The following is a 26,254-nucleotide window of genomic DNA, read 5'->3' on the forward strand; positions in this document are numbered from 1 at the left end:
TCATTCAGTTACTGTTACATTCATGAATGTAACATGTGACTTCAGCAGGGGGTAGAGGAAGGAAAACTAGCCACTCTAGGGCTGCCTGTGGAGGAGGAAGCTCATGGAAACACATTTTTACCTCCATTAACTAGGACTTAGGTTTGAACTGCTACATAGGGTTGCAGGAGCTATATTATAAAAACTATAAATATCTCATTTCCCAGGGGGCTAAACAAATTAGCCTAGTAGCTGCCCAACATCTATTCAGGGAACAAAATGGTACTTTTAACTATGAGGAAAGACAACACTCAAAGAAACATGCTCTGCTTTTCAGCCCTGCCTCTGAAGCACATCCGTATTCTGAGTAACAAAGCAGAAAGAAGTCCAGCCCGGCAGCCAGTGCCCTTTCCAGAAGGGTGACATCCCACTGGTACTTATTTATAAAGTCAGAATCCTTCGAGAACCCCTGGATGTGTATGTATTTTACACTATGTATTTTGCTTTCATTTAGTAATACTGAGTAAGAATATCTACGGTCAGTCTTCTTCAAACACAGGAACCACACCTGGAGGTTAACTAGACATATTCATGAGCACCAACAAGGCGTATTTATTTCAAATGTAAAAGATTCTGAGGCTAACCTCTGGGAACACCTCCACCAACTTCTTTGTCTCAGAAGTGACAAACAGAAGGTGGGGTTGAGCCCAGCATGAAGTGATAGGAAGGAAAATGGGGGTGAACCCAGATGATAGCCCAGATACTATTTCAATGCTTAGTTTACATAATAATGCTCCATGCTCTGCCCAGAATTATATATAAACTCCTAATCTGGCACTCCATAATGGGTTTTTCTGTAATCAGGCCCCCTCCCAGTTGGCAGGAGTTCTCTCTCTTCTTGCTTAAATAAATCCTGCTCCATTTACTCTTCCCTTCCATGTTTGGAAGATTTCATTCTTCAAAATTTGTGAGGCAAAGACGGGCATCATGGTGCATGCCTGTAATCCCAGCAGCTCAGGAGGCTAAGGAGGAAGATTGTGAGTTCACAGCCAGCCTCAGCAAAAGGGAGATGCTAAGCAAGTCACTTTGACCCTGTCTCTAAACAAAATACAAAATAGGGCTGGGGATGTGGTTCAGTGGTTGAGTGGCCCCGAGTTCAATTTCCTGTACAAAAAAAAAAAAAAAAAAAAAAAGAAAAAGGAAATTGGCGAAGTGGTCCACGTTATGCTTTAAATATAACCCTTGCTGCTCTGCCATTGCAACTTATTTTAAAAACGGACATTTTTCTTTCTCTTCCTCTCTCCCTGCTCCTCCCTAATCTCTCCTATCCCTAATCTCAGGAAAAACAGGATTACCTTTCTTCCCTATTTTAGGCAGAGTTATCTGTCCCTGAGTCCACATCCACCAGACCTCTCTGGCCTGGTGCACTACACAGATTGTGAACTAGTCCAGAGAGGATACAGCCCAGGGATTTGGGTTCAGTGTGTTTTGATGTCCTGATCTGGTCTGTCTAGTTCCTCCCTTGTCCTGATTGGCAGACATGATTGACAGGTATTTTTATACAACTTCAGGTGAAGGATGAATGCAGCGTCCCAGCATTCCCCAGGAAAGGCCACAGGGGATGTCAAAACCACAATATTTTAATTTGCCAAAGGTTACCCTTGGACATACTGCAGCTTGGTGTGCCCATCCAGGGGAGCAGTTTGGGCAGGTTTGACTGAGTGTTCTGCTTCCACATAGAACTCGCAGCTCTCCGGCAACCAGGCGTAGCCCTCCTGTCACCCTGTCTTGGGGCTCCTTCCCTTGACCTGCCCCCATCTTCCCTTCCCTCTCTGTCTGTGGCCTTGCCTCTAGAATCGAGCCCTTCATCTCCACCACTCCTGTCTACCTGTCAGTATGACACTGAGTATCACTTCTAACCCGTGTCCAGTGTTCAGGAGCCACGTGAGGTGAGTGGCTACCACACGAGCACGGACGTAAACCATTTCTATCACTGCAGACAGTCCTTCCCGGACAGCGCAGCTGGGAGTACTGTCCTTCACCATCAGACCCTTGAAATGACTCTGGGACAACCCTCATTCTCATGTGGCTTCCTCTGAAGATGCAGGCAACGGCCACTGGCCTTTCTCCCCAGCAAGACTGCTTTGTGGCCACTCTAAGACAGTCACAGGACAAACATGAAGCCAGAGCCCATCATCCCCGTCCATCCATCTGTCCGTCTGCCCACCCAGTGGTGTTTAACATCAGTTACAGCAGCAGTGGGTGACCATCAGAGGATTCCTGTGAGCAGAGCACAGGTGGTGTGGTCCTTGCTGAGATGGCAGAGCATGAGTTCCTTGAAGCACCGTGCCACCTACTAGCGTTAGGGAGAAGTGTCAGTTGCCTGTGAATGTGGAGTATAACCAGGGTTCCATTAGGCAGACCCAAGGCCAAGGGGAAGCCACAGGAAGGCGAATTCCCTGTGGAGCAGAGTCTGTTTCTCTGCAGACACTAAACTACCCATACGCACTGGAAAATCTTAAGCCAATTTCACAACTAATTTTCATGTTAATGGAGAGCAGACTGCTCCTCATTGTGAGGCACAGTCATGCAGAGACGTGCCTCCTAGGCTGAGCCTTCATTTAGATTACAAATGTCCCAGCTCAGTCATCACTGGTAATTAAACCTCCTTGATTGTTCTATTACACAAAGATTACATGACAGTAAAGGATTGGAACATAACTAATCTTTATCTCATTTCTAAAGGTGCGCGGAAACGAGAACCAACACAAATGTGAATGATGCTTACTCATAAGTGTGTGTCAGCTTTGGGCAGGCCTGTCTCCTGGAGACACAGAGATTTAAGGCATCTTAATATGTAAGCATATATCTATTTTATTCTTTCACCATGAAAATTAAACACGGATGAAAAACACCAACCATGAAATCTCATTTATAGTAGCCAGAAATGAACTGCCAGCATTTATAACTCATGGCAGTTCCAGAGGTATTCTTCCTATAATTCCTACAGGAACCTTTGATTCCTAATTCGCACCTATTGCCAGAAATCAAGGACCAACTTTCAGGCTACTTACTTCTCGCCTGCTAATTTCTGCTTTTTAAACTCATTTATTTTCTCAGACTTAGGTTCCATTTCCAAGACTTCAGAGTATAGACTTGCATCAGAATCACCAAATCAGGATTTGGTTGCAAATGCAGCTTTGAGTCCCTTCTGAGGCAGCATCCCTGAGGCTATGGCCAAAGTTCCTGTGTTGAATAAGCCCAGGAAGATGCTTGTACAGGTGCTTTGACACAAAATCCCTTATGGGCAAGGGCCAATTATTACAGGTCTCTGCCTCTCCAACATCCAACCAGATGCCCAGCCAAAAAAATAGCAATCAGAAAGCATGCTGAACCAAACTCTTTCTTTCTTTTCTTTTTTTTTGTACTGGGGATTGAACTCAGGGGCACTCTACCACTGAGCCTCATCCCCAGCCCTATTTTGTATTTTATTTAGAGACAGGGTCTCGTTGACTTGCTTAGTACCTTGTTGCTGAGGCTGGCTCTGAACTAGATCCTCCTGTTTGTCAGCCTCCAGAGCCGCTGGGATTACGGGTGTTCACCACCTAACCCGGTAGGTCTTTCCTTTTTAACAGTATTTTAATAAAAAAACAAAATGTCACATTATGTGGAATTCTGCTGCTCCATCCCACTTGCTGTAAAATAATCCAGTCAATACCCTCAGAACCTCTTTGATGTGACCTGCCCATATTGCCAGCTCCCCAGACCAGAAAGGAAGATGGTTCCCATGGTACTAGGACTGGTACCTCCTGGCCCTTGGTGGCCATTCTGTCTTCTTCTCTCTAGGGTCGCCACATCACCAAGAATCAGAAGCAGGTGGCCTTATCATCTGTTCAACTCTGAAACCACTGTCTTCTATCTTTACATCAGAGTCACCCAGAAGCTTGCTTCAAAATGCATGCTCCTGCGTGAATTTCCAACTAGAGGTAAAAACCTGCAAGGTGGGGTTTGGGGAATTGGGTTGTGCAGACAACACCCCATCCCCAGATGATTTTGACACTGAAGATGCCTGAATTATTTGTAGAGAAATTTCTATTTAACTCAGTCCTTGAAGATGTCCCTCTACTTCCTCTTTTGGGGGGTGAAGAGGGGGCGGGGCTGTGCCCCCTGGACTATTCTTGATTTAGGAGGTGGAGTAAGAGCTGCTGGGCTGGGGTGGAGTGGGGTTGAGCTGACAGGAGTAAGAGGGGGAAGTCCCTTCTTTATCAGATGCTCAACCCTGCACCTATAAACATGATGTAGCACTCTTGTTTGGTTTTTGGTACCAGGGATATGCTTTACCACTGAGGCACATCCCCAACCCTGTTATATATTTTATTTAGAGACAGGGTCTCTCTGAGTTGCTTAGGCTTTCACTAAAATAGCTGAGGCTGGCTTTGAACTCCACAACCCTCCTGCCTGAGCCTCCTGAGTGGCTGGGATTACAGGCACCTGCCTCTGCACCCGGCTGATATAGCACTCTTGGATGCAAGTCTTAATCTGAAAACCTTTCCTCCAAGAGCTTTTAGAGGACCTCCTGAAAACTGAGGGAGGGAGTGGGGGAAACTCACATTTTCCTTTTCTTCTTTTTAAATTTTATGTATTTATTATGGTACTGGGGATGGATCCCAGGGCCTCATGCATGCTAGGCAAGTGCTTTTCCACTGAGCCACATCCCCAGCCCTTTTTGGTTTGAGACAGGGTTGCCCAAGCTGGTCTTGAACTTGGGATCTTCCTGCCTCAGGCTCCAGAGAAACTCACATTTCTTGAGTGTTGTTTTCCCAGGAACATTAATTAATTAACATTAATTAATTCCCTGCCCCCACCCAGGAGAGGGTACCTGCTTCAGTTGCTCCACACTCCTGAGGGCACTCGGGTCCCCTTTCCTAGAGTAGAGGCTCTACCTGACCTTACAACTCTCTGGAGTGTGGACTGCAGCTTTCTTCCCCAGACAGCCTCTGCTCCTCAGAGCTGACTGATGTTTTCTTTATCTCTCCTTCTCCCAGCCCACACCCTCAAGTGCTACTCAAATTCAGGATCCAGTTGGGAGGTGTGCAGACAAGGTTCATCCTGGAGCCTGGAATGTGCTCCCTGAGAGGGCTTTACCAATGGGTGTTGGCTGTGCGGCAGCCTGGCCTGCTTAGAACACTGCTTCTCTTCATCGCAGCCTCTAGAATTACATTATTACCCACAGATCTGTGCAAAGCAGAGACAAGTCATTTCTCCTAATATACTGTCAGTTTTCCTGGAAGTTCTGTTGTCTTGTAGGAGCCGACTCACAGGCCATCTATCAAGATCATATTTCTCCTTGTGACGCCCCTGTGCTATGGCTTCCAGTCTCATCAAAGCCGTGAAAGCTAATTTTATAGCAGTATTTCTGAACGTGAAAGAAGGAACCATGCGTATAGCTTTGGCCACCGGAGGCACTTTGGGGGCTGCATTTTGCATGAAGGCCAACCAGACCCCTTCAACACTCTGACTTTTGAGTGCTGGGAATATGGGGGCTTTTCAGAAAGTTTAGCAGCATTTTTTTTCTGGTTTCTTGAGCCCAGACTTTCAGAAAACCCCCCCCACTCCCACCCAGTGTCTCCCACTGCCAACCCATCTTCTGCTGCCACAGAGATCTTCCTACAACCCAGATTTCTTCTTCCTTTTCCTTTAGAAAGAAGGTAGATCTCCCTCTGGTTGTAGCTTCCAAGGACTTTTCATCTACGTCCAGGGCTCCCCGCTCTGTAGGACATCCGTTTTGTCCCAGCCACGCTGACCAACCGGCCCCGTAGAATAGGACTCCCTGAACTCACCCAGGCTTGACTTCTGCTGTTCCCTGCTCTCTGACTGCTGTCTTTCCCACCTGGGCCTCTTGAAATCCCACCTATCTCTCAAACTCCACACCCTGAGGCCCAGGTAGAGATACTGGATGGGATCAACACCTGGCTTCATCATTTACTTGCTGTGTGATTATGGGAAAGGCACTCCCACTCTGAGTTTTAGTTTGTTCATCTTCAAAAATGAGGACTGAGTCAAAGGATGTCTAAAGAAGAGAAGACCAAGTCCCCAAACAGTTTTCACCTTCCAACTCAATCCTCTGAACCACTGTTCCCTCCCTTCTCACCCAGAGCCAAGAACACACTGAATTACCAGAGCTGAGAGTGTTTGTTATCACCCCACTACACTTGGAGACTTTAGAGGTCAAGGGCTGATGCCTCATGCCTGGCCCTTAGGAGCCACTTAGATGAGGAGTTAGTGTTAGTGTATCTCCTTCTTCACAGTGAGACCTGCTGGCTCGGATTCCCCTTGGCCCCCGGGGCTTGGTGCCGGCCCTGGTTTCTTGTGTGCACGCCAAAGAGGCCAGCTCCCAAGGCCTTGAAAGATTTGTGGTGTCTGTTTTCATATTCAGCCTATAACAGTCATGTGGGAACGTCCTGACCTGCTTGGGTCTGATAAGGTTCCTGGTTGAAGGCTTAGTATGAGTCGACAAGGACCACCTGCCCCCCTCCGTCCTTGCTTCTGCCTACCAGTAACTTTCCATTCTGTCTGAAAGAAATATATAAGTATGAGCTGAGATAATAAAGAGAGAGACTCTCCCTGGATGAAGAACCTTGGTGTCCTGTGAATTTGTTAACCCTGACGTCTCCCGCCGACTTGGTCCATTTTCCGGACGCGGCATTTGGAGGTTCCACCGAGATCGGAAAGCGGAGGTAAGCGGACAAAGCTCCCTCCACGAAGAGGGAGGATTGGAAGCCTGAAGGGGTCCTTCCAAAGCCTTCGTAAAGAGAAGGGGAAGCCTTCATAAAGAGAAGGGGAAGCCTTCGTAAAGAGAAGGGGAAAAAGAAGCCTTCCATAAGAGAAGGGGAAAAGTTGAAATCTAAACTAAGAACAGGTAACTACCATGGGTAACTCAGCAGCCAAAGTTCGTCTGGCCAACGAACTCAGAGAGCTACTAAACACACAAGGAACAGGAATAAAAACAAAAACTGCAACAAAATTCGTTGAAGTTATTGCCCAGGCATGTCCTTGGTTTCTGACAGGGGGATTTCTTAATAACAATGATTGGGATCAGGTCAGATGTGATTTACAAAGATTGTTGAGGGATCAAGGTCCGGAAAGTATCCCAATCGCCACTTTCTCTTTATGGAGATTAATTAAAGATGCTTTATTAATAGATAAAATAAAGATTAAGGAACAGCCTGCAGAATGTGAACAAGTCCTTGACCAGGTCCAGGAAGAGCAAATGGCAGAGTCCTTACCCCTTTCCCATTATTCTTTCACATCTCCTTCTTCATTCTTAGATCCACCCTAGCTGCTCTCAACCCTGCCTTCTCATCTTCCCCCTCCCTAATAGGCCCACAGAAAAGTCTTAACTGACCTTCTCCAAAATATTCACCATGGCTTATTTTAGGATTTTCAACAAAAGAATCTCTACAAAAAAGTTCAATGTGAATAAATTTCCTATTTTCATATTGCCCTGTTTTATTTGGCTACTGTCTGAAAAGATCAACACTCCAGGCAGGAGTTAGATACTCCCTTACTAGTTTTTCACAAAAATATGTAAACAAGGCCTCTAACCTTGAGCTGGGCTTCACAATGCTGAGTACATTTCTAAGATAAGGGAGTTACTAACTGGGCTCCATGGTAACAGCTGGCAGGAGGAGGAACTGGAAAGGGAGATAGAGGAACTGGAGGGTCAAATGAAGAAGTCAAGATTTAAGGCACCTACGGCCCCGATCCCTGTTGTGCTCCCTCCTTATAACCCCGATTGGGACGAGGACAACCCCAGAAGGTGGGGGGGGGAAAAAAGGTTCAGTGGCAACCTAAGACGGCCCAAACTTTTCCAGTAATTGAAAACCTGGATGCCGATGGACAGCCAGCCAGAGTGCATTTCCTTTAGCCTTTAAAGATATCAAACAACTTAAGGAGGCAATTACAAATTATGGGCCTCATGCTCCCTTTACATTAACCCTCTTTGAGTCTTTCTCAGCTAATCAGTTGGCTCCTAATGATTGGCAACAACTCTGTAGGGCTGTCTTATCAGGAAGAGATTTTTTGTTATGGAAAGTGAATATCATAAGAGATGCCGTGAGTTGGCCCAAATTAATCAGAATGCAGATCATCCACAGAGGAATGCAGAAATGTTGACGGGGACTGGGCAATATGCCACCATTGACCAACAGATAAATTTTAACCCAGGCGTTTACGCTCAGATTGCCGCAACTGCTGTGCATGCCTGGAAGGCCTTACCCGTCTCCAAAACAGAGGCTAAAATTTCAAAAATCTCTCAAGGACCTTCTGAGCCATATTCAGACTTTACAGCCCGCCTAATGCAGGCAACGGGAAAAATATTCCCAAACCTGGAACAGGCCATGCCTTTAATTAAGCAATTGGCTTATAAAAATGCTAATACCTACTGCCAAAATGCCATAAAGTCCTCACGAGCCAAAAGTGTTGATGATATGATTAGAGCATGCAAGGATATAGATGGGCCCCATATCACTAGTCAAGTTCTGGCCGCGGCCCTTAAGACTGGTTTTCAAAAATCTAACAATCAAAGGGTTAACCTGAGGGAATGCTTTAAATATGGCAAAAGGGGTCACCTACAAAGAGATTGCCCGGAATTTCATAACAATCCTGGCGGAGATAAACCTGGACTTTGTCCCCGCTGCCGTAAAGGCAGACACTGGGGTAATAAATGCCAGTCCAGATGGGACATTGATGGAAACCCCATATCGTCGGGAAACGGGAACAGGAGCCCGCCCCGGGCCTGGAAGCCAGAGTGTATGGGGCGATACAGAGACAGAACAAGCTGCTACCGCAGTAAGATCTTAGCCAGGCGGGGAAAAATGCAGACAAAATCAAACAAAATGTAATCGGCTAGGAAAACTTGGGGAACTTTTGCCTCCAAAATGAGCAGCGGACTCCATGTTGTTTGCATCACCATGGTAACCATGGGATACCTGGCCCGAAGAGCGGCTTCCTGGTCCCACCTTCCACACTCTTGGGGGCTACCGATTGGTTCTTCCACAGTCACTCAGACAGGACTTCTGGTCCCGCCTTCCAGCCACTAACCTGTACTGCTGTGTTTCAGATTTCTACCGGAGCTACTCAGAGCCTGTATTTTTAAAAGATGCCTACCTGTAAATGCTAACGAAAGATATCTTTTTCAGACAAAATTTAATTCTACAAGTTTCTATGTTACAGTCCTAAATTTAAGCTAGTTCTAAGTTAAATAACCTGACTTTTTCTTTATAGTTGTGTTACTAAATAATGTTCTATTGATGAGAGATATCAAATATGCTTCTTTATATTTTACTTTTAATTTTGGAAGTTATGAGGATGCATTTGCTTGCCACAGGAACAAGCCGGCAAAGTTCCTGTGATGACCAAAAAATCCTTATTCTAATTGCTAACTATAAAAATAAAAATGTATACTCAAGGATCTTATTTCAATACATCAAGTGACGTCACATAGAAGAGTGCACTCCTAATTAAAAATAAATTAAAATGGATCCAAATATTTTAAGACCACGTGGTTACATAAAGTTAATACAATTATAAGTTAAGTTCTTATTCTTAAATATATATTTTTTAGATATTTAAATAACCTATATTTGTTAATCTATAAATTAATTAGCACATGCCTAATTAATTAGTTAATATATATCTGCCTAATTGTTTTTCTTCAACAGGAAACTCATAATTTATGTTTTATATTTACATTTATCAGATACTCTGCCTTTCCAGTTACAGATATTTGAGATAAATGTGTTTACTATAAATTTGCTTTTAAGTGAAAATGCAATCAAGTAGTTTCTAATTCTCAAAGTTACTGTTTAAACTCATAAAATGATAAATTATTATAATTATTTCTACAAAATATCTAAGGGTTTTAACTATATTTTCATTGATATTTCTTATCAAAGTATAATAATTTGTTTATAGATTCTAAGGTTTTCAGAAATTGTTCCAAAATATATTTTCTTTTTAAAAAAAAAGATGCTTCAACAAAGAAAAGGCACACATGGATCCTAAAAAGAGGAAAGAAATCATCTTTGGGTAAAACAAGGTCTTTATATTCATTCTCCTAAGTTTAAAAAAAAAAAAAAAAAAAAAAAAAAAATGGGGGATTTTTATATTGGTATCTAAACAGATGATGTAAAAAGTTAGAACAATTAAAAAAGAGATTTATATATACTAAACTGACTATAATTAATTTAAGGGTATTTCAGGTTATTTTCCTAATTTAACTATACTAATGTGAGCAAAAATTTTGTCCATATTTTGACATGATAAACACCTATTAAAATGTAAGTTTATTTCTTTAAAGAAAGATCCTTATTGCCTAATAATTCTTACTGTTTAAGATAAAGATTAAGTTTGGTAAATAAATTCACATTGTTGATTAAACATTAAGTATATTGAACTACTAACTTAAACCCCTGTATGACCTTTTGAGAGGAGGCCCCTCACCCACCTCCCTGCGAAAACCTACTCCAGAAGCCTTGAAGGCACTTAGATTGACAGAGACAGCCTTACAAGAGATACAGGTAACGCAAGTGGACTACTCCCAGTCCTTGTTATTCATTGTTCTGTCGTCAAAACTCACCCCGACTGGAGTCTTTTGGCAAACAGGTCCCATCTATTGGGTCCATTTACCCGCTTCTAACTCTCGGGTAATAACTCCCTTTTATGAACTAGTGATAAATCTGATCTGGAAAGCCAAATATTTGGGTGATGCACTGTTTGGAAAAACTTTTGACATTCTCATTCAACCTTATACCCAGGATATGATTTTAAAATTACAACAAGAACATGATCTTTGGTGTCTCTTCCTTTGTAATTTCAAAGGTCAAATTGATAATCACTCTCCCCGACATAAACTTCTAGAAGACCTTAAAAAATGTCCTATTATTTTTCCTAAAATTATTAAAAGGGAACTTATCCCGGGAGCTCAGACTGTTTATACAGACGGAGCAAAAGGGGGGTTTGCTGTTGTTTTTGATGGATCTCAAGTAATTCAACACCCTGTTCCTAAACTGTCTGCCCAAAGATCAGAAGTTGAGGCTCTAATTATGGCCCTTAAACTATACAATTCCATCCCACTTAATGTGTATACTGATAGTCTCTATGTTGCTAATTTAGCCTCAGTTATTGAAACAGCCCCTTATATTGGCAGGCAATCTACTATCATGGAACAATTACAAACAGTTCAACTTCTTGTTTGGGCTAGACGAGATCCTTTATTCATTGGACATATCCGAGGACACTCAGAGCTCCCTGGACCTCTGGCGGAGGGTAATGCTAAAGCAGATGCCGCCACTTATAATATGGGCCTAATATACACCATAACCAAGTATGATGAGGCCTCACAACTCCATGCTAAATTCCATCTAAATGCACAATCTTTACGCTTCCGCACAGGATGCTCGCGTGATCAAGCTTTACAAATTGTTTCCCTATGCCCAGTATGTGCTCCATTTCTTCATTTTCCCAATTTGGGTGTTAACCCTAGAGGCTTACACCCCACTGATATCTGGCAAACTGATGTTACCCACTTCCCTAGTTTTGGTAAGCTGTCTTTTGTACATGTTTCTATTGATACATACTTTGGCTATATCTTTGTTACATTACACACTGGGGAAAAGGCCAAAGATGTTATTGGACATCTCTTAAAAGCTTTCTCTTGCATGGGCAGTCCACATTGTCTCAAAACAGACAATGGACCCACATATATAAGCCAAACAGTTCAACGGTTCTGCACCCAATGGGAGATTGAACACAAAACAGGTATTCCTTATAACCCCCAGGGACAAACAATTGTGGAACGAGCCCATCAACATTTAAAAATTTATCTACAAAAAATAAAGGAGGAAAAAATATATAGATGCTGCCAGGGACCTAAGGCCTATTATTGTGCCTCGTGGGGATATGAAACCTTTAGTAATGGGTATTATCTTAAGAATTCACCCAGGAATGACTATGCCCACTTCTGGCAAACAATAGAGGGAGAATCAAATATTACTATTCAGTTTACTTCCAATGGAAAACAACAACCAGATTGGACTCAAGGATATCTCTGGGGGCTGCGTATTTACACCCCCGGACAGTACAATCCTGGCCTGCTTTTTTGGCTCAAATTGACCATAGAACAGCCTACTGGAAGTCTAATAGGACCTAATCAGGTGCTCGGAGACCAAAAGGCCCCATCTGGACCCAAGCAGCCCACAGCCCCAACAGTAAAACCTTCCCCCAGCGGTCAAACAATAACTATGGGCTATCAAACCTTTGATTATACCCCTGAGCCCATACACCCTGGAACTGGAGATCGTCTTCTTAATTTGGTCCGAGGAGCCTTTTTCGCTCTCAATGCCACTAATCCTAACAGGACCCAAGATTGCTGGCTATGCTTGACCTCCAGGCCGCCCTATTATGAAGGGGTAGCAATACTGTCTAAATTATCCTCTAATACCACTGCAGATCCCAAATGTTATTCTCTGCCCAGCTATAAGTTAACTATCACGGAGGTCATGGGACAAGAGGTTTGCTTGGGAAAGGTGCCATCTCTGCAACATCACCCGACTAATAAATCAATCCCAATCTGATTATATGTGGGGTCCCAAAGGGTCCTAATTTGCTTACATTACTGGGTTAACTCCCTGTGTTTCCATGGCAGTCCTAAATACAACTACTGATTTCTGTGTGCTGATACAATTATGGCCGAGGATATCTTATCATGGATCAGACTATGTCCTGGGACACCTTGAGGGACATACTCGGCTCCCCAGAGAACCAATAACTATGACTATTGCCCTCCTATTGGGCATAGGCGGAATAGCAACTGGAATAGGAACCGGGACAGCCGCCTATGTCCAGGGAGGTCAATTACTAAATTTACAAATGGCTATGAATGAGGATTTAACAGCCATGGCCAAGTCAATTACCGCCTTGGAAAAGTCCCTCACCTCCCTCTCTGAAGTTGTGTTACAAAATAGGAGGGGATTAAATTTATTGTTCCTAAGGGAAGGAGGGTTATGTGTGGCTTTAAAGGAACAGTGTTGCTTTTATGCAGATCATACTGGGGTAGTCCGTGAAACTATGGAAAAGGTCACGGAAAGATTGGCTAAAAGACAAAAGGAGTTTGAAGCACAACAAGGATGGTTTGAACAATGGTTTAAAAATACCCCATGGCTAACTCCTTTGATATCCACTGTAATGGGACCGCTTTTCGGTCTCCTTCTTATAGTTGCTGTAGGCCCCTGCCTAGTTAAGAGAGTGACACAATTTATTAAAGATCAAATTAACATTCTGACTTCTAAGCCAATACAGGTCCATTATCAACACCTACAAACCAAGGATGATTTTGCTGAAGTTTGTCTCCGACCGATTCGAAGATGATTTTTCTACAATGATCCCTGCTTCATGCCTTCCTCCTTTTGCCCCCTTCTTTTTCTTCTTTATTCCTCTCCTCTGACTCTATGCCTTGTCGAACCAGAACCAATTAAAAACCCAATAATGACTGGCTGAATAGATACCACTGAACGCCTTGACTACAACAAGCTGATCTTGTAGTACCCAGAGACGGGCAACTTTCACGCTTGCACTGCAACCTAAGACAGGGGAATAGGGCCTCCCCAAAGACGGGTAAGCAGTGTAAGGATAGTGAACGACCTAAGACAGGGGCTACTTGATTCCCTTTGGCGTGCAACAAACAAAAGAGGGGGAACTGCTGGCTCGGATTCCCCCTGGCCCCCGGGGCTTGGTGCCGGCCCTGGTTTCTTGTGTGCACGCCAAAGAGGCCAGCTCCCAAGGCCTTGAAAGATTTGTGGTGTCTGTTTTCATATTCAGCCTATAACAGTCATGTGGGAACGTCCTGACCTGCTTGGGTCTGATAAGGTTCCTGGTTGAAGGCTTAGTATGAGTCGACAAGGACCACCTGCCCCCCTCCGTCCTTGCTTCTGCCTACCAGTAACTTTCCATTCTGTCTGAAAGAAATATATAAGTATGAGCTGAGATAATAAAGAGAGAGACTCTCCCTGGATGAAGAACCTTGGTGTCCTGTGAATTTGTTAACCCTGACGTCTCCCGCCGACTCGGTCCATTTTCCGGACGCGGCAAGACCTACACAGGGTCATTGCTTCAGTGTGGTGGTGTTGAAATAAAGATGCTCAGAGCTCAGAATGAACCAGAACTGTAGGGTCTTAAGCATGGTACAGTTTGTCTCCTACTCTGGAAAGGAAGGACGGTGTGATGTCTCTACAGAGACCACCCTACCTCAGGGGGCTGCTCAGAGGATTCAGTGCACTACTGTGGGTAAAGCCCACGATCAGTATTTTTGGGAGGTCAAGAGCTTTTGGTTTGGACCCTCCCCAGCTTTGGCCATGACTCCCCAGGTGAAACCTCTGAATGCCGGTTCATCGGTTTTGAAGGCATTAGGAACTGTGGCCCAACTGTCTCCTGACCCAGGGGCGCAGTGTGACTTTCACACCTCCTAAGCACTTTCATTTTTATAGACAGCTTTTTCCATAAAATAATAATACACGAATTATATTTTATGATGCATTGGTATAAAGATGAATATAATCCTGGCTGTGTTCATTCTTATATGTTGCTTATTATTCCGCTCATTTTCTTCCTGCTGTTAAAAAAAAAAAAAAAAAACTGTGGCCCCAGACACTAAAGCCACAGATCCTGATGCGAGTGTCAGAATCCTCTCACCTCACCAGCACTGTTTTCATTTTTTCAAACGTCTTTGCAGTTGTCAATGTCATGCTTTCTAAAGTGCCTCTCCCTTTTCAAGCAGAAGCTGCTCTGATTAGGAAGGCCCGCCCCTGAACCCTGCCAGCCCCGCCCCAGCCCCGCCCCAGCTCCGCCCCTGGCTGCAGGCCCCGCCTAATCTTGCCACGGCCCCAGGTCTAGACCCGCCTCTTCCGCTAAGCTCCGCCCCCAGAGCCGGCCTAGGCCAGGGCCGCTCTGCGCATGCGGATTCGGCGGATCCCTGCCCGGGAGTCTCCAACTGGAAACAAACCTTCTCGGGACCATGTCGCGGCCTTGTCAGCTTCAGGAGACTGGCAGGTAAACCGCTCCCGGCCTTGGCACCCTAGCCGCGCTCGCAGGCCTCCTCGATTGTCCCGGGCGCCTCCCAAGCCTTTAGCTGCAGCGGAGTTTGCGGCTCTGACGCCCCGGGCCGTTGTCCTTGCACCTGGGCAGTGCACAGCCCCAGGTTGCTCCACCTTCCCCTCCAGGAGCTGACCGGCCTCAGCCAGCTGACCAGCCGGCCCCTTAGATTCACACAGGCGCAGGTTTGCTCCTGGCGGTGGGGACAGAGCGCTTTCCCCTTCGCAGCCGGCTTCTCTCTTCTGCCAACCGCGTCTCTGCACCTAGACCTCAGGTCCTCTGATGACCTCAGGTTCCTTGATGGCTATTCCCTTAGTGACCTAGTGGCTATTTCCTAGTGTCGCTGAACCTGGACGCAATCAGGTTCTCACCTGCCCAGCTGCTGCGAGGATTCTGTGAGAAAAGAGTGGGGAGCTCCTGCTGCCAGCCCTGCCCAGAGCTGCTGTTGGTGTTTTCCTGGTGATTATTCCAAGGGCCAGCCCTACAGTGGACAGACACGTTTTTGCAGTCTTTTACTTCTACTGATTCCACTGGTCAGTTCTGGGGGCTTCTTAAGAGCTGCCCTTGGAAAGGTCCTTCCCCACTCCGTACTTTCCCCTTTTGTTTTCTGGACAGAGTCCTATTTGCAGGGGACGCTCTGAAGTCCTTTGCCAGTGATTGTTTTGAGGACAGTTGTTCGTTTTTTCAATCGATGGTGTTGCCCAACCACATTAGTGAGCACCCTGCCACATAAAAAGAAGCATAAAGTAGCAAACAACTTTTTATCTGATGATGATGACATTGGTTACCAATCACAGAGCAGCAGCTGAGTGCCAGCCTCAGTATGTGAATGTCACTTAATCCTCATAAGTACACTCAAGCATGTCACAGATCACAACAAGGGTTAGAGAAGTTATTTCTGTACCCTTGTTAAACCAGTTCTGGCTAACTTACACATCTGATTTTACTCACTATGTAATACAGCCCTCCTACACAAAATTAAAACCAATGTGCTCATTTTCTAGGGATACCATAACAAATTACAGCAAACCAGGTAGATTAAAACAACAATTTATTCTCTAGTTCTGATGTCTAGAAGTCCAAAATCAAGGTGTTGACAGAGCCACACTCCCTCTGAAATCTCTAGGGCATACCTCCTTGCCTTTTCCAGCACCTGGGGGCTTCTGGCATACCTTGGCTTGTGATGGCATATTTCCAGTCCCTGTGTCCATCTTCACAGGACTTCCCTGTGTGCACCTATCTCTCCATGTTGTCTCCTCTTCCTTACAGGCGTAAAGTCACCAGGGAGATTGTATCATAAGACCCTTTGCTAGTTATATCGGCAAATATCTTATTTCTGAATAAAGTAATATTCTGAGTGCATATGAATTTGGGGGGAACAGTATTAAACCCAATACATAAAAAGGACTTGTCAAAAGGACCAAAACAAATCCCCATGAAAAGGGCACCATTTGTTCATTGTCAGGGGATGGTTCTCAGCATCCGTTCCCCTATTCTGCAGCAGCACCTGCAACACCATTTCTTGAGAGTTTGATAAAATGCTAATTCTCAGGCCCCACTCCAAAGTTACTGAGTAATAAGTAGGAGTAGACCCAGCAGACTGTGTTGTGAGCAGCCTTCTAGGTGATTCTATAGCTTCTCAGTTGAGAGGCACCGTTATAAAACATAGGGTCTGGTACCTTGACATAAGGGCCAGGAAACAGAAAATGATCTAACCTTATAATGACCTTCTTAGTGAGCTTATCTTGTCTGAATATAATTATGGATTTCAAAGTTCAACTTCTGCATTATTGAAAAAACATTTTAGCATTCTTTAATTTTAGATTTTTCAAAGTAAACTCATGTACTTAACTCTGTGCTTAGTGGTTTTTTGCTTCATTCAATCTTACCAAAAATCATGCTATTGAAATACTAGTATTTCTGTTGTGGACAAATCCCCTGAGACTCAGAAATGGTAAACTCCAAGGCACACAAAAGGAGATATATAGGCAGGACTGAAAAATTTCTGCCATAACTCTGGTTACTGAAATGTTTGGTTTGTTTTCATTTCAGAAACAATTTGATAGATGATGCGAAAGCCCGTTTGAAAAAGCTTGATGTTGGGACCAAATATGATCACTTATCGTTTCACAAATACTCCATCCTTTTGCCATTACTGGTTAAAGAAGGAAAACTTCACTTGTTCTTCACCCGCCGGTCGGAGAAGGTAAGTGAACAAGAGGCTATTGCCATCATCTCAGGATGTCTGAAAACAGCATCAAGTTTTGTGACTTGTGCACAGTTTGAGGCCTTGATTCTCCAATGAACTTTCAAAATCATGATGTTGGAAGGGTATAAGAAGCCACAGGATGGGGCTTGGGGGAGGGGGAGGTTTCGGAAAGAAAAATAAGGAATTTAGCCAGCATTTAATTTAAAATATTTTTGACTAGGGTTATCCTAGTCGTGGTGCATTGACAGTGTGGGCCAGATGACTCTGTTGGGGACCTGTCCTATGCACCGTGGGATGTCAGGCATCATCCTTGACCTCTGCTCTCTTGATGCCAGTAGCACACACACTTCTGTGGTAGCCACAATTGTCTCTAGACCTTGCCTGCCACCCTGGGAGGGATGTGGGGGAGGGATAAAATTACCCCTGCCAAGAACCACTGCTTTAGGCTGAGCTCATCCCAGGGATGATGTGAAATATTGGAACGTGCAAGTTAGCAGCTGCGGCCCTAAAGCCAGCTAGCTGCCCACATGGAGGGCAAGCTCTCTCCTGGCCCGTGGTATGACTTTGTCCTAGTTCCTTACCCTCTCTGTGCTTCTCTCTCTTCACTGTAGAATGAAGACAACATATTAATACCTCCTTCGAGGGGCTGCTGTGAGGGTTTCACCGGGTAACAATTGCAAAGCACCTAAAACAGCTCTGGCACTTGGCAAGAATTCCATAGTTACAGCTGTCATTGTGTCAAGTGGCAGACATGGCCTGAAATTTAAGATAAATGATTTCACTTGAAAGGAAGATTGGGCTGGGAATAGGGTTTCTGGCTTACCCCTGCATCCCTGGGTGCTGTCATCCTGCCTTGCTGTTGGGGGAGGAAGAATTGGGGAAATGGAAATTTCAAGATTATCCAAGTACAAAAAGAAATGGACCATGATATAACTGGGCTTTTTAAACAGAATGATGGAAAGTATCTTGTTAGAAAAGAAAGCAGAGCTGAGGTTGTCTACTGCACACCTGTGGACTTGGAAGGAGACACATGTGGATTCTTTCTGGTCTGGGCCAGACATTAATGACACAAACACACAGCAATAAAAATCCTGAGGTTCCTGAGGGAGGGGCTTCACGGGGATCTGTTCCCAGGTCTGCCGGTAAGCACAGGCCTGGCACTTAAATATATTGTTTGAATTACCAGACAGAAAATAATGTAGAAGATCTAGGTAAGACCAAACCCTCAAGCTGGTAGGTCTCCTGTTGCATTCAGAGGAGTTCTGCCTTTGTATGGGAGCCCAGGGCAAGCCTTAAAAAAAAAAAAAAAAGAAAAAAAGAAAAAGAAAAAAGAAAGAAAGAAACCCACATTTTCAAGTCCTTCCTGCTGATAAATTGGGAGCACCACAGGTATGGCTCCCATAGCCACCTCCTCACACATGCTGTCATCTGGGCTCCTTCTGAGAGCAGGGAAGGGAAGACTGATGGGCGTGGTCCTGCCATGTGACCTCACTCCACCCACCCAAGAGGTCTCAGGATGCACAAGAAACAGACCTCTGGTTACAGCACCTTGAAAAAAAGTGATTTATGGTCATTATATTTAACTCCAAGGCAGCTGGTGACAGGGGCACACTAAAATCTGTATTCTAAAACTAAAATTAAAGGTTTATATCACAACATTTGTCGGGATAAAGTAATGCTGTCCTGACACCCCTTCTCAAGACCTTTAGAACAATGAGGTCGCTGTGGTGAGTGAGCAGGCAAATTGGCAAATAAGATCAGGCTGCTTCAGCTCCAGAATTCATTTTGGTTTTTATGTGGACCTGATTTTAAATGTATGTTGAAAGCATCTCAAAAAGATCTCGGAGCATACCAGCTCAACTCAAGTGGCCTTGTATGCCTATTCCAATTAATAGGGAGTAAAGACCATTTGGGATCTGTGCTAACTCTACTCTTAAGAAAATTTTATGCTGTTTTGAAATTCCAGATGCCTTTCTAAAGCTGACTCTTCACAAACTGGCTTTGCTAAAAAGGACTCTCAAAACAGAAGCTCTCAATCTCTTCTTCTGTAATACTATAAAACTTTTATTAAACAAAACCTTATGAAATTCTACTCAGAAGCCGACTAAAGTTTCAGCCCAGTTTCCTAAGACTTCAGTCTCTGTGTTGTTCTTGAATTTTCTCTTGCCTGTTTCAAGCCCCAGAGAGCTGGGAAGGAGGGTGGGGAGGGAGGTGGGGGAAGGGGATAATGCAGAGCACAGCCCTGAAGCCCTGAAGCAGCGGCATCGTTGCCCCAGGCTCTGAGAGGAGTCTGGTGGACAAGATGGACCCCAAAAGGAGAAAAGGAAAACACAGAGGGCAACAGCCATCACGGAGGTCTTCTGGTATGCCAGAGCTGTGCCCACTCGACTGCCCTCTTTTCCCTTCCCCACGACACACTGGGCAGTTTGCAGTCTCCTTTTAGGGGTGAATCCTGGGGTAGGAACTGCTCCAAGCTGCAGGGCGAGTGTGAGGGCACACATCCAAGTCAAGTGGAGGGATGATCGGAGGCCTCTTCCCCATCCCCCAGGAGGAGACTCCTGGGATCCCAGTTATGTGACTCCAGGGAGCCGGGAAGCTCCGGCAATGAATGCCTCACAGGGCCTCTCTTGCCTAGGCAGCCCGGTAACGCTTACAGTCAGATTGAAGTAGATTTAATTTCAACATATGAATCTTCGGGGGACCCAGGCATTCAGACCACAGCAGGCGTCGTGTTTGTTCTTATGCAGCCTCATCAGCCCCAGTGCTAGGGATGCCACCATGAGCCCTGGGCGGAGCTCCTGACCCTGGAGAGACTTGAGGGCTGCTCATGGTGAAGTAGCTAGCACAGGCGGGACCCTGTGGCACATACTTCAACCACGTCACCATCACACAGTTCTGGGAGGGGCACACAGTTGAGATGAGGCCAGGAGTCTTGCTGAGCTGAGGTCTCCTCGACAGTTCAGTGGAGAGGACACTGGGCACTGCCTGGAGTGGGCATAAGGGAAATTAGGGTCAGTTTGCTGGGAATTTGGATCCCACAGAAGCGAGAAGGGTGGAAGGATTGTGCCTCTATCCCTGCTCAAGACTTGAGAGAAATCATTTGAGACAGATGAGAAAGAGGGATATATTTAGGATGCCACAGATGGAGACATACTCTCTTCTCAAATTCTCCTAAGGTGGAGAAGGAATGGAATTGGGGATGGGGTGGAAGGGGCAATAGAGGGCCAGGAGGGACCCTGTTCTTTTACAAGATACACAGAGATGCTGCCACAGGTTTCTGTTAATGACTCCAGTGACCGTATTTTCTGTATCCTAAGAAACTCTTGATGAATTGAAGGTGTGCTAATTAAGAACCCAGGTGCTAGAATTAAACCTTGATTTACATTCCAGCTCGTTGTGTGAACCTTGTCAGGTTGTAGAACCTCTTTGAGCCCTAGTTCCCCTGTGTGTCCATCCATGAATAGATGTGTGAACAGACTGAAACACATGTGCATAGTCGTTGCGCCAAGGGAGAGGCAAAAAAGCCACATAGGACTCCATTCACATAGAACATCCCAACTGGAGAGACCCAGAGACAGACAGTTGGTGGGTGTTGGGGTGAGAGGTGATGTGATCACCTCTTAACAGGTAGTGGATTTCTTTTTGGGGTGATGACAATATTCTGAAATTAGATAGCGGGTGGTTGTACAACACTGCCAATATATTAACTATCACCAAGCTATTCACTTTTTTGCGGGGCGGGGAACCAAGGATCTAACTCAGGGGCACTCAACTACTGAGCCACATCCCTAGCCCTATTTTGTATTTTATTTTAGAGACAGGGTCTCACTGAATTGCTTAGTGCCTCTCTTTTGCTGAGGCTGGCTTTGAACTCACGATCCTCCTGTCTCAGCCTCTTGAGCCTCTGAGATTACAGGCATGCTCCACGCACCCAGTAGCTGTTCACTTTTAAATGCTTTAATTTTTTATTATGTGACCTTATTAAAAATACTTTTAAAAAAGAGTGGTTTATGGAGCTGAGGACCCAGGGAGGAAAGTCCTTGTCGCCTAACACACGGTGAGCACTTTAAAGGACTTGGCAAAGTGCTCCATGAGTAATTTTGCCCTTTATAAAATTATCCTTCCTTTCAGCCTTTCTCCATCAATGTCAATCTGTTTGTGTAGGTGGTATCTTTGGGGAACAGGTAGAGAAAAATTAGCTGTGAGTGGAATTCTTTAGAATTTCTTTTTCTTTGTTTAAGGATTCAAAGAAATACTTTTCATGCTTTTTCTTGCTCACCATCTAATGCCCCCGGGTAGGGATGGTGGGCAGAAGCTGGGTAGGCATCTGCTGAGTGAGGGAATGGTGCTACCATGAGATCCACATGTCACCTCTGTTCTCTCCATGCCTAGCTAAGAAGGTCACCTGGAGAAGTTTGCTTCCCTGGAGGAAAGAGGGATCCCACCGACAAGGATGGCATAGACACAGCTCTGCGGGAAGCGCAGGAGGAGGTGGGGCTGCGTCCTCAGCAAGTGGAGGTCATCAGCCGCCTGGTGCCTTATCTGTTTGAAGTAAGGATTCTCATCCCCCTCCCGGGTGCCCAGGGGATCTGCCACCTCAGGATCCTACACTCCACCAAGTGTGACCCCCAAGAGTGCTGCCCAAGAGTTCACAGACTGGGTTCTTGGGTGGATTTTGTCATTTGTGAGCCCAGTGGCCCCAAGCCCACCCTTCTTTCCCTCCCCAGAAGTGAAAGGGTTGAGCTTCATCAGTGAGTTTCAGACCAGGTGCTGTGGATGCTTCAGAATTATTTCATTAGCATTCAATTCATATTTACTTTGTTCCAGGATACATTTATTTGGAGAATTTGCTTTTAAAAAAAATACTCCAGTGTGCTATGTAACAAATATTATCCCTGAGGAAACCAGGGCATTCCCTTTACCCTATGGGTACTTGTTTTTGCAATTGAGCAGAGCCCTGAGCTGGCAAGTTGCGGGAAACTCCTCTTTGTAACTGCATTTTTGTGTGACTCCGGATCTCCTTGATAGTATAAGCTAACACAGCATAGACAAAACCAAAAGGAATTCATCTTACATCACTGTAGGACATCTGTCACAACTAAAGAGTCAGTGTTAGTACACGATTGCTAACTCAGTCCACATTTCATTTGCCATTTGCCAGCTTTTCCTGCTGTCTCTGGTCTGTGGAGGGTCTCATCTGAGATACCACGTTGGATTTGGTTTTCACGTCTCCTTGGTCCTCTGGTCCATGATGATTTTTCAGACTTATGACTTTTTTGAGGTGCACTGGTCAAGTATTTTTGTAAACCATCTGATGTTTTTCTCATGGTTGAACTGGGGTCATGGTTTGGGGGAGGACACTGCAGCGGTCTGGTGCCCTCACCCCAAGATAACAGACGTAGCTTTAAGGTTTTTTGTATTTGATGTATTGAGCTTCCAGGTATATTTTTATTTCGAAAGAATGATCCCATTCTGCCTAACCACTAAAAAGCCAGTGGCTTAGTTTGGCTTTTGTTTTCCATTTGGCTTCAAGTCTGGGTGGAGTAGTGTTGTGAAGGTCAGTGATTCTGAGACTTTCTCTTAATTAAGCCCATTTGAAAAACAGGAGGGTTAAGGTTGTCACTCAGAAGAGGTTAGACTGGAAGAAGCTCGTGGCTGCCCAATAACTGCATGCATGGTCTTGTGTGTGTGTGTATGTGTGTTTGTGTGTGTCTGGGGAGGGGTGTGGGGGTGGGGGAGGGCAGTTTACATGGGATTAGATAAGAAATGTGTAATTTACTCCAGTTGTGTCACCCTCCCTCCTTCCCTCCCTCCCTTCCTTCCTTCTTTTTTCAATAGTGTTTTCTACTGGGTACTCTTTTTCAGTTGATTTTTGCAAATCCCCTAGCACATTTTCGGGATTTATATCAGAACACTACTGACACATTGAGACATAATGTTTAAGAGTTCCCCACGTGAGAGCAGCTTCACTTCAAGGCCCTCGGGAGCTACTGGGTTCACATGCATGGTTGGGTGTGGCAGAGTTCACTTCTTGGGAGACGATGGGTTTACAGGTGAAAGGTTTGTTGGGGCTCCCATTCTGGAGGTCTCGGTGGAGGACCTTTCTTTGGGCCTGTGGCAAGGTGGGACATCAAGGCAGGGTGCAAATGTTGGACAGTACTTGCTTCCTGGCAGCAGGGGAGTGAACAGAGGAAGGTGGAAGAAACAGAGAGCCGCAACCCCTTCGATGCCCCCAATGACCTAACTTCCCCTTAAAGCTTCAGCCACCTCCTGGTAGCGCCAGTGGCTGAGGCCCAAGCCTTCCACCTGGGCCTCTGGGATTCATTGCAGACCCAGACCAGCACTGGACTATGTGGAGTCTTCAGGGTATTTCCAAAATGTCTCCATTGAGAAATTGGGATGAACAAAGGCTATAAAGAAAGGTGTTGGGTGTGAACCTGCTGGGGCATGTTGTTGTGTGTTTTGGCCCTTTCTAACTCTAAGCTGTATCACAAGAAACCCCATTTATCGATCACTTATGAGCATAATATGGTTTGGTGGGTTTTTGTTTGTTTGATTTTGTTTTTTAGTACCAGGGATTGAACCCAAGGGTGCTTAGCCACTGAGCCACATCCCAGCTATTTTTTATTTTTTATTCTGAGACAAGGTCTTACCAAGTTCTTTAGGGTCTCACTAAATTGCTCTGCCTGGCTTTGAACTTGAGATCCTCCTGCTTCAGTCTCCCAAGCAGCTGGGATTACAAGTGTGGACCACTACACCTGGCTCAATGGTTTTTAAACTGGAGTGATCTGGAGCAATCTCCTCCCATCCTAGGGACATTTGGTGATGGCTGGGGATATCTTGGAATGTCACAACTGGAGTGGGTGCTGCTGGTTTCCCCCTCCCCTCCCTCTCCCAGGCAGGCTGTGGCCCTCTGGCCCTCTTACCAGCTCCTGTACCCAACTCAGTCCTGGCCTCAAGATTCCCAGGACGGAGCATCTTTCACCAAACAGAACTCATTCATTTGCAAGCACTTGTGGATATAAATAGAAATCCCCCCACCATAATATAAATATGTATGTTATGAAAAAATAATTTATATGTCATTATAGATAAAATTATATCTTATATAATTCCCCATAAATGGAAATATGCCATAACTAATATGTCACTTTTCTGTTGATGGGAGAGAATACCTTAGTCTTTACTGTGAGGGAAAGGTATTTATACATTCTTTGCTGCATAGTATTCTAGCATATGGCTATAACCACAATTCATCTAATGTAAATATCCAAGAACTGAATGAAGACCAGCAACTCTAGAGACCAAGGCTGTTGCAAGTAATGCTTCTGCTTCGTTCATGCACCTTTTCCTGCTGAGAGGAATTTATGATGCAGATACACTCACACACACGCAGTTCCTAAGCCACAGGGATGTTTTTGTAAGTGTCGTTTTTACACTATTCTAAACAGAAGGTACCAGTTTCATACCAGTTTATGTTCATGACACATAATGTTTTTAGAGTCATCTCACAGTTGCCTCCTCAGGTCGGGCAGACATCTCCCATTACGTGAGGGACTATGTGGAGTCTTCAGGGTATTTCCAAAATAACTCCATTGAGAAATTGAGATGAACAAAGACTGTAAGTTTGCTTCTAGAGCAAATTCTTCCCCCTTCACTACCCACCTTTGTAACTGATGCCCTTGGCTTACCTAACATAGAAGTGGCAAAGAGTTTGACATTTGAAACAATATCACTGCCCTTCTTAATTGATGTATTTTATTTTCTGCTTTTAGAAAGATATATTGGTAACCCCAGTAGTGGGTTTTATAGACCACAACTTCCAGGCCCAGCCTAATCCTGATGAAGTCAAGGATGTGTTCCTGGTGCCGCTGGACTACTTCCTGTATCCGAAGGTCCACTCCCAGAAGTACGTCACACACTTTGGACATGGTTTTGTTTTTCATTCCTTTGAGTACACAAATCCTGAAGATGGGGTGACTTACCTAATCAGGGGCATGACTGCAAAACTTGCTCTATTGGTTGCCTTAATTATTCTGGGGGAAAAACCTAACTTTGAGATAGAATTTAATCTCGATGATATCATAGCATCTTGTGAAAAGTCCTTCCTTCGTAAATATGCTACAAGCCAGCTGTGACTTACTAGATCAAATTCCAAAAACTAGCCAAAGGTCTCCAGGGTGAGCTTATGCACAGAGCATCAGAAAACACCAGGTATAGGGATCAGATAGATGTGAACGACTTTCCCGCATATGAAAGTAAAAACCTTGCCTTTTTTCCTAGTTGATTTCTATTGATATCTATCTGGAAGAGCAGAAGTCTTTCAAGAGTGGAAAGTGTATTTACAGTGTCATTTGATTTCCCCCACAATATGCTAATGCTTTCTTAAATGCTTGAGAGAGAGGATCTGGCAGATAATAAGCTCTTGATAACAAGTGACCACGTGGCATTTATCTTATGTGTAGGGCAGTGTCCTTTTTAGTCTGTTGTTAGATGTGGCTGAAGCTTGGTGGCTGTCAGCACCTGCCCTCCCTTTCCTCCATGGCAGGTGCCCCAGGGGGCAGCAGCATTCCCCAGGATCCCTGCCATGAAGTGGCCTCTGGGATTTCATTGAGGCTAGTATAATGGAGGTGGGCGTTGACCTTGAGGTTGTCTCCAGCTTAAGAGACAATCCAGTTTCCCTAGGTCCACTCTGTCTCTTCCATGAGCTGCTCTATGGGCTTCTGTGCAACCCAGTCTTCACTGTATAGACAAGGAAAATTCCAGGGGCAGTGGCAGAACCTAAAGCTGGTCAGAGCTCAGATCTTCAAATGACTCTAGAGTGAAGTGATCATCCCACCCGCACTGATGCTTGGAATGTGTCCCAGGAGGGAAGAATAAAATTCTATCATCACTCTGCCATTGGAATTTGGGGTACCT

At 44.9% G+C, this 26,254-nt stretch overlaps 2 protein-coding genes across 2 annotated transcripts in view; one reads left to right on the top strand and one right to left on the bottom strand.

Annotated features, from left to right (window-relative positions):
• Positions 1-26,254, bottom strand: part of ADAMTS18 (ADAM metallopeptidase with thrombospondin type 1 motif 18) — a 618,263-nt gene that overhangs the window by 391,461 nt on the left and 200,548 nt on the right. The window lies entirely within an intron of this gene.
• NUDT7 (nudix hydrolase 7) lies at positions 14,937-26,234 on the top strand. Its single transcript, XM_081273805.1, has 4 exons — positions 14,937-15,084; positions 17,179-17,332; positions 21,728-21,886; positions 25,111-26,234. Exons 1-4 carry the CDS (start codon positions 15,050-15,052, stop codon positions 25,471-25,473), a joined length of 711 nt encoding a protein of 236 aa, XP_081129931.1. The 5' UTR covers positions 14,937-15,049; the 3' UTR covers positions 25,474-26,234.

This window comes from Spermophilus citellus (assembly GCF_964194105.1).
Source record: "Spermophilus citellus genome assembly, chromosome: 18".
Classification (NCBI taxonomy): domain Eukaryota; kingdom Metazoa; phylum Chordata; class Mammalia; order Rodentia; family Sciuridae; genus Spermophilus; species Spermophilus citellus.